Source organism: Colossoma macropomum, unplaced genomic scaffold (assembly GCF_904425465.1).
Source record: "Colossoma macropomum unplaced genomic scaffold, Colossoma_macropomum, whole genome shotgun sequence".
Lineage (NCBI taxonomy): Eukaryota > Metazoa > Chordata > Actinopteri > Characiformes > Serrasalmidae > Colossoma > Colossoma macropomum.
The window spans coordinates 19,575,374-19,588,561 of record NW_023494807.1 but is presented as its reverse complement, the minus strand read 5'-3'; the positions used below and the strand labels follow the sequence as shown (position 1 = coordinate 19,588,561).

At 39.6% G+C, this 13,188-nt stretch overlaps 1 protein-coding gene across 2 annotated transcripts in view; it reads left to right on the top strand.

The window, feature by feature from the left end:
• The first annotated feature begins 1,271 nt into the window (after positions 1-1,271).
• The window catches only part of LOC118796735 (transcriptional repressor p66-alpha-like), a 50,660-nt gene continuing 38,743 nt past the window's right edge, over positions 1,272-13,188 (top strand). The window contains exon 1 of one of the 2 annotated variants that reach the window (XM_036555814.1): positions 1,272-1,422. Coding sequence is in view for 1 of the 2 variants with exons in the window: in XM_036555813.1 (XP_036411706.1) it covers positions 1,578-1,656 (79 nt within the window). In the remaining variant the exon portion in view is untranslated. Of the gene's footprint in view, positions 1,423-1,453; positions 1,657-13,188 lie in introns of those variants that run through there. The other variant, XM_036555813.1, reaches the window with a different exon arrangement.

Below are 13,188 nucleotides of genomic sequence, written 5' to 3'. Positions count from 1 at the left end.
TAGTGCTCTTATGTTCCTTACGATGCTCTGATCCCAGAACAGTTTCCGGTCTGCAACCCTGATCCAATCAGTAAAATAATCCAACAGAACACCTGCTGTGCACATCCAACAACAGATGAAATAAAATATACAAAGGAATAAGATTTGGCACAATGTTGTAATTGATATAATACAACACACATACTTACCTACACTGTCTAACAGGGCAGAAGAAAAGAAAAGACAATGACAGCAATAACATGAGGGTTTTGTTCAAGGTTTAATAAAATAATAATAATAAAAATATATTATTGTATAGGTTTTTATATTATTTCAAATGAAATAAAAATTATTATTACATTAAATACTTAAATTGCATACAATTAAAAAAAATAAAATAAAGCCTAACTAAATGAACTATAATAGTTTAGATAACAAAACCGACAACAATTATTATTGTTATTATTACTATTATAATTATTATTATTACACTTAAGTGGGAAATTTAAAAAAATGCATGTAGGATTTAATGATGATGATTTAAAATGTAAAATGGCATTGCTTTTTATTTAATTACTGAAAGTACTGCTGTGCTAAGCACAACTTATGTAACTGTAATTGCTCACTGTGCGCTATCCAATCAATGCAGTTCTACTATTTTGTATGATGACTGCCAATATTTATATATATATATATATATATATATATATATATATATATATATATGTATATAAACATTCATACATATGTATACACACATACATGGGTGTGTATGCGTGTGTGTTTGCCATGTCTAACTCAAGGGAATTACAGCACCAAGATCCAGCCAGCCCCCACTACCCACCCATCCACCCCCACTACACCACATCTTTAGCTCCTTTACCACACCAGCACACATGATTATTATATATGCCCCACCAGCACCATCCCATCTCGTCAACCACACACAGCAGCCCACCTGTGACTCTAAGCCTCGTTTGAGGTGGATCACTCTGGTGCACTCACTGTTTTGCCTGAATGCCTCATGAACACAAGTGACCACATGTGAGGCCACTATAGGCGTCTATAGGCGTTAATGCTCACCTGTATCAGTGAAGGTGAGGGAGTTGGAGGAGTGGCCCTGTCCCAGAGAGGACGGGATGGGGTAGGTGGGGTGGTCTGGTGGCGATGGTCAGTGATAGTGCTGTGTGCGCGTGCTTGGTTCCCCTGGCGTGCAGCAGCGCGCATGCCCACTGCGCTGACGCCGCGGCTCCATGTGTGTGAGAGGCGCATTATTTGGCAACCGAGGCGGCGGAGCGGGGAGGGCTGTGAGGGCTGAGGGTATCCCCGGGATTTTTTTTGTGTGTGTATGTGTGTGAGTGTGTGCGCATACGCCGAATTATCAGACTTAATTGACACTCAAAACCTCCAGCAAGACCTTCTGACGAGCGGAGCGGCGAGCCGGTGAGTGGAAAAGAAAAAAAAGCCGTGTCTGAAGTTTTGTGGCGAGGAGGAGGAGGAGGGGGTGTACTGGGGAGAATCCGTTTTACTCGGACTTACCGAAAGGCAGAGCTCCTCTTCCCCCACCTAGATGTACTGCGACGACACACGGACGATAAATGGGGCTCTTTCGAAGTAGCCAGTGCACTTTTTCCTCAGGACCGACAAATAAAACAATCTCCGAGGCGAGAGGAGGAGGTTTGTACGCTATTGGAGGAACACTGAGGGACGTTATCGTGTATTAAAGTTCCCGGAGGCGCTGAGGAAAGGATTTCGAAACAGTAGTTGGTGGCAGTTTGATGTTTCCTTTTTACCGTAATGGAGACGATGTGAACCTCGCTGTCTGTCTGTCTGGGTGGATATACCGCCGACGAGCAAGTTAGAGTACCTTGAGGGAGTGTGAAGCTGAAGTCGGCTTCTTATCCGCCTGCTTCTTGTTCGAATTTGGCCGTTCCACCTTAAATGGTGCAGCAGTTACGTTCTGGCGCCTGAGGCTCCAGAATGTAACTGCTGCACCATTTAAGGTGGAACGGCCAAATTCGAACAAGAAGCTGACGAATAGGAAGCCAACTTCACCCTCGTTGAGGGAGTTGGGTTTCTTTCACCTCCCTTTTTTGTCAGTTCACGGTACGAGATAGTGACCCATCCGCAGTCACTTCCTAACGCATCGAATCTAGGTTGAAGAAGGAACCTAGCCGGTGTATTTTTAAGCTCCTTCTTGTCTTCAAAGTTTAAATTTTGCGCTATCCCCCCCTCTCCCGAGCGCAAGGTAACGCTAGCAAGTTAGCCTGCTAACGTTTCAGCCCTTGATTGGCTTGAACTGTGATGCGAGTGCCAGGTCGCTCTTATTGTTGTTGTTTTTATTATTGTGGAAAAAAAAGAAAAGCAGGAAGAAAAGTTTGCTGTTCAGGGCCAGTGTGGTTCTGCGTTTATGAAATAATGCAGTTTGAGTCGTGAAAACCTGCCGGCCACTCGTCTTGTAACGTTACATTCAAGGGCTAAGTCCGGCTCTTAAGTTGCTAACGTTCAGTCGCTCAGGTAACGTTAGCTTTTGCTAATGATAAATGGTCATTATGAAGGCTGGGCGACTGTTTACGGGCATTGTTGTCGTTTTTAAGCCCGCTTCGACTTTATATAACGTTAGCCGGTGTGACATACGGTCTTTACCGGTGCGAGCGTGAACAGTACGTTTTTATTTTCTTAAATAATTCAACATATGCGGTGTTTTTATGGTAGGTAAAAGGAGGGGGGCGGGGGGTGATGGTGGGGTAATAATGGTGGACGTTGTGCCTCAGTTTTAGCCCCCAGTCGTGGCACTTAACCCGACAGTCTGCCAATTTTCTGTGGTATCACAATAAAAGTCCCTAAGCTGTGATCATCTTCCTCCTCGCAGGACTATACCCTCCTCTTCATCCTCTTAAAGCTGTACGCAGGGTTTTTTAGGCTTGGCACCGTTACAGCGTTTCCACGGCTGTATGTGTGGAGCTAGACTCTTACTGTCATAACTGAACTTCTGATGACTGTGTTTACAGACTTTTGGTTTTATTCAGACAACAGGTGGGCGAAATGGCAAAATGTAGTATCACAATACTTCAGGAAGTTTTTTACAATTCACGATATGTCATGATATTTATTTTTTCTGACATTCTGAAAAAGTTAGACAAAGTAATGCCACATTTTAAAAATACTGCCAAAAGCTATGAATCTAATTTCTTCAACATCTCACACACTGTGCTGCACTAAATCCAGTTAAACAGGACTAATTGTGCTCTTTTTGTAATCAGACATCTGGGGAAGTGGATTTTAAGAACTGACGATGTCAGTTGCTCAGAAAAGCATATTGTGACGTAATTTATCACAATAACAATAAATATTATCATTTTACCCAGCCCTAATTCAGACCTTTTTTATTTAATTATGTTTAATTATGTAGACCTAATGTCACTATTGTTTTCCTAGTTAGTGCTGTGTTGCAACTTGTATGCACATATGTAGAAGTTCTGACAGTCAAAAAACATTGAGGATTAGACAGATACACTTCACTTAAAAAGGGAATTCCTCTGTTTTTTTCCAGCATTTCTGCAGTAAGATGTAAGTCATTCAGCATGGTTTGATGAGAAATGTGCCATTTAAAAAAGGATTTTTCACAGTGGTGGTGAAAGAGACCAGATGTCTGAAGTGGTCAATACGTAAAAGTTACATCACAGGGAGCTGTTTTATGATATGTTCCATGACGCCAGAGACATTGTTGTGCAATTGTTTTACACCGTGATAGTTTTGATAAATTTTTGGCCTAAAACATAATATTTTTCAACACGCACTGCACAGAGGTACATGCAAGGTGTTGTAAGGCTAAGTAATACCTTTTAAAAAAAAGATTTTCAGATTTTTCAGATTTACTACAATTTTAACGTTATCAGCATTGGTTATAAAACTCAGAAGACAAGTGTAGGTTTGCTGGTCATTGCATTGTAAATAAAATGTCTGTACTTCCAGTGTGGACATTGTAGATCTCAGAGATAAGCTTCTTTACAATGCACCCTTTCACATCAGACCACTCAATGGCTTTGTTTTCATTTCAGTCATTGAATTATGCTGAGTGGAGTGTTGATGTTCATTTTAGGGCAAACTCCATACTCTTATTTATTGTACCGTATATATACACGTGATGGCTGGCCTGTTTGTTTTAAAGTTGTTTGTGCATTCTGCCATAGTCTCAAGGGTGTGTCTTACTGACCATGAATGTTGTAAAGTTGAGGGGTCGCCCTGAAAATAATGTTCTTATACTCTGTTAATTTTCTGTTCAGTGTGTTCAGTAGTTCTCCTGATGGTCACCTGATTCCAAACAGAACAGGGATCAAAAAGCAGCCATGCTGTAGGATCACATGGGATTTGTTATCTGGAGTTTCAATGAACACATGAGCTGCGTGGACCTTTCAAGTTGTGGCACAAGTAAGCCTGCTTGTTTGACCCCAGGGCACTAAGTCAATTAAAGGCTGATCTGCCTGTCATATTGCTGACAGTTGTGGTAGGCCTTAGGTAAAATGGACTAGTGGAGTTGACCATATTGTCTGTGGGGAATCTGCATTTCAGCAAGTAAGCATATGTGATCAGCTCTTAAATTATTCATGTTTTTACGTCTCCACCCTCAGTTAGAATCAGGTAGTGAGGTGAAATCCTGCTGAACGTGAATATTCCTTTTTCGTTGCCAACTTTTAGGTTTCTGGAATGATCTTTGTCCACCTGAACAATGACATTTGGGCTTCTTTGTAAGCTGTTGTCACATGGCCGCTTTGATGATGTTAACCACAGGGGGTCCATCTGTTAGGACCTTATAGGTGTCTCAAAGCTGCCTGTGGACAAAAATAAAAAAACTCTGCGGCACATCTTTTCAGCCTAAGCTGTTCCTTTGTCTTCTGCTTTAGTGCTTGTAGACAGTCATTAGTTAGTGTCAAATGGAATTTTGCTGTTATGATCTTTCTCTGCTTTAGAGAACAAAGAGAAGCAGTCTTGGTTATAATTATCAAAGAAATGAATGAAGATGGTGAAGCTCACTTAGAGACAAAATAGACTATATTTCAGTAGACAGTTCACCACAAGGGATGCAGATTAGGCTGTGCCATCGCAGGGTTTTCCCAAGTGCATTAGACCACTGTGCACAGTATGTTCCTAGAACAGAATTCCCCATTGAGTACAGTAGCCCCTTAATAAGTGAAATAACTGGGTTTCCTCAGACAAAATAATGAAATTGTGGTCTAGATAGTGTTATGTATTCACCAATATCACAGCCATTCCGTGTACATGGTTAAACTAAGACTTCCTTCAGGTAGCCGAGATGGATAAGGTCCAGAAAAAAGCTGCTGGGAATTGGGCTTGGAGGGGTTAGGCCTATTTGTTGTTTGTAGCTAAGTAGCTAAGGAGTCAGGATACTTGGGTGTTGCTAAGCAGCCCTGGATAACAACGCTGTGTCAAACAGGGAGGCATCTTCCCAACTCCTTACCTTCCTTCTGCACTGATCGAAACCTGACAGCTCCTCAGATCACAGCTTTTCTCATCTAAAATTGCATCCTTAGCTGTAAGTGTTGAAGGTTGTTTCTCAGAGGCACTGTTGCACAACATAGTGTGATCACCCCTACTTTCATTTTAATTTAGCGAGAGGTAGGGGGGAAATCACTAAATAGCATGGATCTATTCTTGCTGCCCAGCTGTCATAATCCATGAAAGCAAAAAGCAAAAACCCATCAGAGGTTGTACATTACAGTGATTTTTTTTCCACATTTAAGGGGCGTTCAGACTCTGCCTTTTCAGACAGTTCTTTTCATTATCATGTATGGAGCAACATGCACCATGACAGAATGTTCTTGTCTGGCCTGGGCAACGCACTCTGCAGTTTAAAAAATGTGTTTAAGTTGAAAAACAGTAAACTTATTCGCTGAGTGCCACAAAAAAGCAGCATTTGGCATCACAGCTGACCAATCAATATCGAGAACGCCTTCTCTCTAGTCACCAGCTCTGTGAAAGCTAGCATTGGATGTTTTGTAACAACCAGAGCTGTACAGCGTTTGGCAAAAAGATTACCACAAACTGAACATGAGTCCATTTTGAAATGTTTATCGTTCATCTCAGTCTTTGGTGTTCTCTCAACACATTTTGATATTAAGAGGTGCATCCTGCTTCTTTTTAAGCACGAGATCTAGTGTACCTTGTTTTTAGAAAGGTGCCATGTGAGCACGCCCTTAGGCTGCGGTTAAGAATTCATTGGAATGAATTCACTGAAATGGTTTATTTTGCTTCGCACCAAGTTCATCTAGGTGAATTTCAGCACCTTGGAAGTGTGTGAACTTCACTAAGAAGGCGAGCTGTGGTGTCTTCTTTCTGGAAAAAACTAAATGGAGGAGCTGCTTCTCAGTCGATGTAATATTGCTTGTCACTCACTATTGCAAAAAACCCAAAAAAACAACTTGTGTAGTTAACTAACTAACATTAGCTGTTCACTGAATGATACTTGCCCTCAGAAACACAATCACAATAATCACAATGTGACTTGATTTTAGGCTGAGGGACGTTGTGTGGCACAAAGCAAAACAGTGAGAAAATTAAATCTAAAATCGTTTAATAAATAGCTTTCTTCATAGTTGTACCGCCCCCCCCCCAGCCCCCCCCCCTTCTAAAACTGTACTCTTGAGTGCGTATCACTTTGAACCCTTGGCAAATCCTGTGCAGCATTAATATGCATTTTTGGTGTGCTAACTTTTGGGTTTCTAATATGATCTTTGTTAAATGACGATGAACAATGACATCTAGAGTTCACTGTAAGCTAATGTCACATGGTCACTGAACTTTCAACATTTGGCTTAACTATTAGATCATTTTGATCGTGACGGTACGTTGTGCACTGACTGCTGAGTGAACATGAAATCAAAAATGGGTTAGAACCATCATCAGATTAATGTTTGTGGTCTAGAGGCTGTACCAAATGCTGCTTCCGTTGTGCTGTCTAAGTCTTTTTAGGTATGTAATATTACCTTTGGGACTGTGTAATAGGGCTGAATGATTTGGGAAACATGTACTTACAGTCTTTTTTTCTGACCAATATTGGGACTGTTTTCTATAAGTTAAGGTCCCGGCCCCTGTTTTTTTTGGCTATGAAAACCAGCTTGTCCACTTTTTCTGGCTTGAGGCCTGAGCACTGAATGTACTGCCTCAGATTGCCAGTTAGTTGTAGATGTGTTTGCAGTGTAAAACTTACTAAGACTGTTGATAATTTAGGCTATAATAGCCATTGCAGTTTGAATATTGCACTCTTTCAGATTGTGATTTCGGAATAAAAACGATTAATCTTTCAGCCTTACTGAGCAGTAGCTGAGAGTGTATACTCTATAGCATACCTGTGATGCCTTCTTCATGTGTTTTGTATAATTAAACCTGGGAGGTGTTGAAATCCTTTGGCTCTCATCGTTTATCAGTGATTACTGCATTCAAGACAGGGTTATAAGTGGTGTGGAATCTGATGGGAATCTGAGCGGCTTCATAATATACATGATGTTCATTCATCATTTTCGGATTATACCACTGCAGTTCTCTGACTGACTAGGTGGACCTCGAGATGAGGAGGATTAATGCCAGTCTGATGGTGAACACTATAGGCCTTATCTGTCTTAAATATCAGATCCTAAGAACTGTCAGTTCTTTTGAGTGATCACTGTGCATTATATGGTCCGGATATGATAACATTTTGGATCCTGAAGGCATTAGCTGGTTCTCAGCTTCCACGCTTACATTCTCAGAAATGGTGGCACGTAGCGCTGTCGGAGAGAGCCATAACACAGACTAAGTAATGGCTGCAAGTCTGAAACATTTTAATAGGTCTTATTTGTTTGATCTGTTCTGGTCGAATTTCTGTCATTTTGCATTTGATTTTCTATTCACCTGATTTGCCTTTATCACCTAGCCTTTAGCATTGTACACAGCCCTTGCAGTATACCAGTATAGTTGAAAGGCAACTTTCATTCCTTTGCAATGGATAAACCTTCATTTTAAAAAGGGGTTAGGTGAATAATGTTCCAGCTGTCAAAGCCAGCTTTGTTTACCCTAGAGAGACATAAAGGAGAAACTGTAATGCTTGAAAATATGGTTTGTTTAGGATCATACAAAACTCACTGCTTACATGTAAACGACTGAATTCCAATTAGTGTCAGATTCTCAGAAGCTGCCAAAAATACACAACACAAAGTTCAAGTCACATCAGATCAAAATGGGATATTTATTTTACTTATAGCTAAGCCATTTGGCCTAAAATGGTTTAATAGTTATAACAATATATAAGTGTATCACTGTACAGTGATCAAAGTATATTTATAGTTTACAGTGTATATTGTTGCTAATTTAAGGTCTTTGTACCTATGGCTCTTTAAGAGAGAACTGTTGGTACAAAGTTTCTGAGAGTTGAAACTTCAAGGTGCTCAGTGTTTGGCTGATATAGCCATCGAATTTAGGTCAACATGATGTAACTCAGCAAAGCAGGAAGAAGGCGTCGGAGGAAACGGCAGTGTTTAACTTATCATATGATGTTGGAAATTTCATAATGCAGTGATGATAATAAAGCAATAAGCCATGAGAGGGTTTGCGTTGCAGTGAATTCACCATGTTAGGAATTCTGCGAAGCAGCAACAAAATACAGTATAACAAAATCAATAAGTTTTCAGTAAATAATTTAAAGGGATCATATCATGGAAATTAATAAAATACAAATGCATAGGAAATTGACCCTTTAATGTTAATAACAGTTGCAACAGCAGTCGTTCTGCCTAGCAGTACATTTCATTAACAGGAGTCTGTGGTTGCCAAGCAACAATAACACTCCAACATTGAGAAACATCCCATTCAGCCTAATGAAAAACTTGTGAGCTTTGTTTAGGGTCTCTATAAAACATTGAGTTTATACTTTAAAATCTTAAGCTACTGAGCTAAATTGCATTGTAGTGTAGGTAGTTGATGTTAGACAAGTTGGAAACAGCATATTTTCTGGCATGCTAACTTTAGCTCTTCAGGTATTTGTTACATTTACATATACGACAGAGAAAATATACAGACCAATAGTTTATTAAAACAGTGATTTTAAGTTTGAACAGTGATGTAAAATGTGGAGAGTTTACTTGTATTTGTGAGTAAGTATGTATATTATATTAACCTTTGCTCCTCCAAAACATGAGTGAATTGCTTAACATGAGCGCGTTGCCAAGGATTTTTTGTTAAGGACGTGACTGAGAAGTCAGGAATCGTGCAGCAGGTTTTGGTGTGACTTTATCGCTAACTCGTCTACCTATTCTAGCTGTTAGCTAGGTACAGACACAGTGAAAAGATATTTCTTTGACACAACTTAAGATGTTGACACATCGTCCGCTGAGGAGAAAATACCTTGTGTACAAAATGTATGCTACAGTTTTTCATTAGGATGAATAGGAATTTAGGCCCTATCTCATTTCTTCTTTTTACCCCTACCCCTTGTTTTCGAGTGTTACCCGTAACCCCTTGGAACTGAGTTACAAGGGGTAGTGGTTGAAATCTTGCCCTATGAAATGGGACAACCCTCAAATTAAAAAAGAAAAAACAAAAAACAAAAAACATTGCTTCATTAACAGGCCACTAGCACTGCTCTGTAGGTGACCCGGCTCGTCTTCAGTGATAGCTGCTGGGCTTTAGTTACATTTAGGGCATCATATGCTTTTAAAGATGGGGCAATTATTTATTATCGCCCACTGCTAATTCTTTGGTGATATGAAGCTGAAGTCAGCTATTCGTCAGCTATTCGCCAGCTTATTGTTTCCCATTCCACCTTAAATGGTGCAGGAGTTACATTCTGGCGCTTCAAGCGTCAGAACACTGTTTGGAGTGTGCCTCTGAAAAATCTCCGTTTGGAGGGCCATGTGCCCCTAACACTTCACCCTACCCCTCCATCGCAATAAAAAATTGGGACACTCTAACCCTAGACGTGAACGAGCAAAACAGAGGGCTAAGGGCTAGGTGGTAGGGGCAAGGGGAGAAATGGGATTGGGCCTTAGACAGTGTTCTGTAAAGCTTGCTCAGCTTTGCAACAGTAGTTACAAATAAACACGTTTGTGGGCGGAGCATTGACAGGGCAATTGATCTGTGTTTTGATATGTGAGTATCTTGCTCAACCAATCACATTTTAGAAACACTATATTTTTACTGTATATTTAGAAATATCATTAAAAGAGGAATGTGTCCAGTGTTTCCCAAATGTTCTGCATAATTCAATAGTCTAAGATGTAAACAAAGTAATTTCAAAGTGGTGAAATGTGCCATTCTAGAAACCGTTCAAGAAACCTTCTCTTGAATTGTTCAACCAGATGTCTGAAGGGTTTAATGCCTCTAAAAGCTACATCATGAGAAGTTATTACATTGAATGATTACAAAAAACAGTTGCTGGAGACATTGTTTTATTATAGTTTTGAGAGGATTTTGGCATAAAAAACATAATTATTATTATTTTTATAAATACATTCATGGCAGAGAGTTACATTCAGGGTATTGTAAGGCAAAATAGTTCCCAGAGAAACATTTTTTCTATCTTGCCATTGTTTTGTCGTCAACATTATATATAAAGGCTCAGAAGACGTAGGTTCACTAGTCATTTTGGATGATAAATGAGATGGAATTTTAGACATTATTACCACTGTCACCACCACTCTTTGTAAGTTAGTTGCAAACCACTCTGAATGACTTTGTTTAAATCTCAGTGATCATACAGAAGTTCCCCTTTAAGCCTAAACGTAGCTAAAATAAAGAACGCCCTCCTGGAGAACACTGAATGTTCCTCAGACGTCAAGCACAATCTTAAAAGAAAGAAGCGTCTGTGGATGCTTAGCTCTTTTGGCTCTTTTAAGATTCTGTGGACTTGTATTGTGGATGGACATTATGTCTCCTAACATGCCTGGTGTGAGCTGTGAAGCCTCCTTCTTCTGATGACTGTTGAAAAATTAAGCATGGCTTTTGCTGAGTGTCTCAGGAGTCCAGTCAGCACTGCCATGCTCATTTATGAGCAATCTGCCTCATAATCCCATCATAAAACGAAGGAACAGCGTGTGTGTGTGTGTGTTCATGTATATGTGTATACATATGTGTGTATAATGGGATGGTTCATGATGATGGTCTTTTCCTTTCTTTCTTTGTTTCTTTTTTTTCCTCCTCTCCCTTATACGCCCCAACATGCAAATACTCATTCGCTCAGGCACATACGCACACATTGCTGAGTTAAAACCCTGTAGGGGAGGTCATTACATCAGTGGCTATAAATAAACTACGTGGAAAAGCTTCCTTTGGCCTGGCAGGGGCATCCGCTTCAGAAGAGAGAAGAGGAGAGAAAAGAGGAGGATCAGAGTTATTCCTCTGTTCAGACCTCTAGAGGAGGCAGCAAGTTAGTGTCAGGACGTGTGGCAGGCTGTCACGCTTGGTTATATTAGTAATCAAGTAATCTGTTGATTATTTCGACAATCAAGTAATCAGAGCCAACCATGCATAGATCTCAAAATACTGGGAAAAGATAAACTATGAAACCACTAAAAAGAGAAAAATATGTTAACGCACTACAGTTGCGTCCAAAGGTTTGGGCACCCCTGGTCAGATTACATGTTTTGTGGATTTTGTAAGTGAAAACAGGTTAACACGTCTTCTACAAACTTACATCTGGCAAATTTTAGAGCACGATTTCTATTTAATTGCTGATTTTTAAAATGCTGGAAAAAACTATGTTAAATTCAGCAAATGAGCAGTAATTGTGCATGAAGATGTGCAGTAGTGTGTTGTCTGTAGAGGATAAGTTAAACTATTTTCACTTAGAAAGTCAACAAAACATGTAATTTGAGTAGGGATGCCGAGAGTTTTGCATATGATTCTGGGGGAACAGATGCATATATATATGGATGTCAGACAGGCTCTGTTACTTAATGTAAGACAGAGCAATAGAAAATTTTAAATATGAATTATTGGAGTGCAAACTACCAACTAATCATGGCAGATTCATCAAGAAGGTAAATTTTTTAATTTATTTCCCTTAAATCAAGTTCAATCAGGTAATTGTGACAGTGATACATGTGGGGAGAGGAGTATGATGTGCTAATTGCGTGATTCACCGTACTATAGGGATGAAACTGCACCTTAACCCTTAGAAGTTGCAGTTATAGCTGGTGATGAAAGACTGATGTAATTCAACATTTGATTTATTTCTCACTTACAGCACATTGAAAACAAGTGGAAAAACTTGGTAAAAAATGCATTTTCTGAGCTTTCAGCTGAAAGCAAATTTGTGTTTGTAAGTAGGAGTTAATTTATTATGTTTTAAATTTGGTGAAATGGATGTTTGCACATGATAAATTGTCACTCTCGATACAAAATGTAAATTAAATGTGAAAGTTAATGGTTTACATACACAATTGCATTTGAGCAGTTTAGCAAAACGGAAGTACTAACTCTCAGATTCAGGGGTTAAATTATTCCTGATCTTAGCCAAAACTGTAGTTGTAATCCTGTTGTTTGTTATATCATAATCTTGACTTTAACTTAAAGCTACATTTAACCACAGAAGTGGTGCGTCAAGCTTTTGCCCAGCTACACTGAAACTGTTACAGTATGTCTGTAGAAGTTTTGCCGTACGCCTCCGAAGTTTTGTCATTGTTGAAAAAGTCCCTGATAGGAAACTTCCCTCTAAGATATGGTTTCGGTTAATCAAGACTGGAATACCCCTCAACAATACAGAACCTGAGCAGTAATACAAAGATCTCTGCCAAACCAGCAGTACTGATCCTCACCCCATCCCCCACCAAATCAGCAGGGACCTACTGAACCCCCCGCCATCTTCACTGTATCACTAGATCTGCCCTGGAACACAGACTGGGAATCATGTTCTGTACATATTTACTTATTGCGCTACTTGTTTACTCATATGTACTTGCACTGCAGTACTTTACTGTTCTATGGAACGGACGCGTGGTGTACATTAGGCTGAGAAACATAATGATGATCTTATCACGATACAAAATGTAGTTATCATTTCAGTATTTAACTTAATAATATCGTGATGCATGATTTATGACTATATTGGTCTGTATTGTGTTTTATTTTGTCTTGTGAGCTAAAAGTAAAACCTAAAAGGTTAATTTAAAGGTCGGGATTTGTTGACTACAGATGATTCCCCCTATCTAGTTTACATTT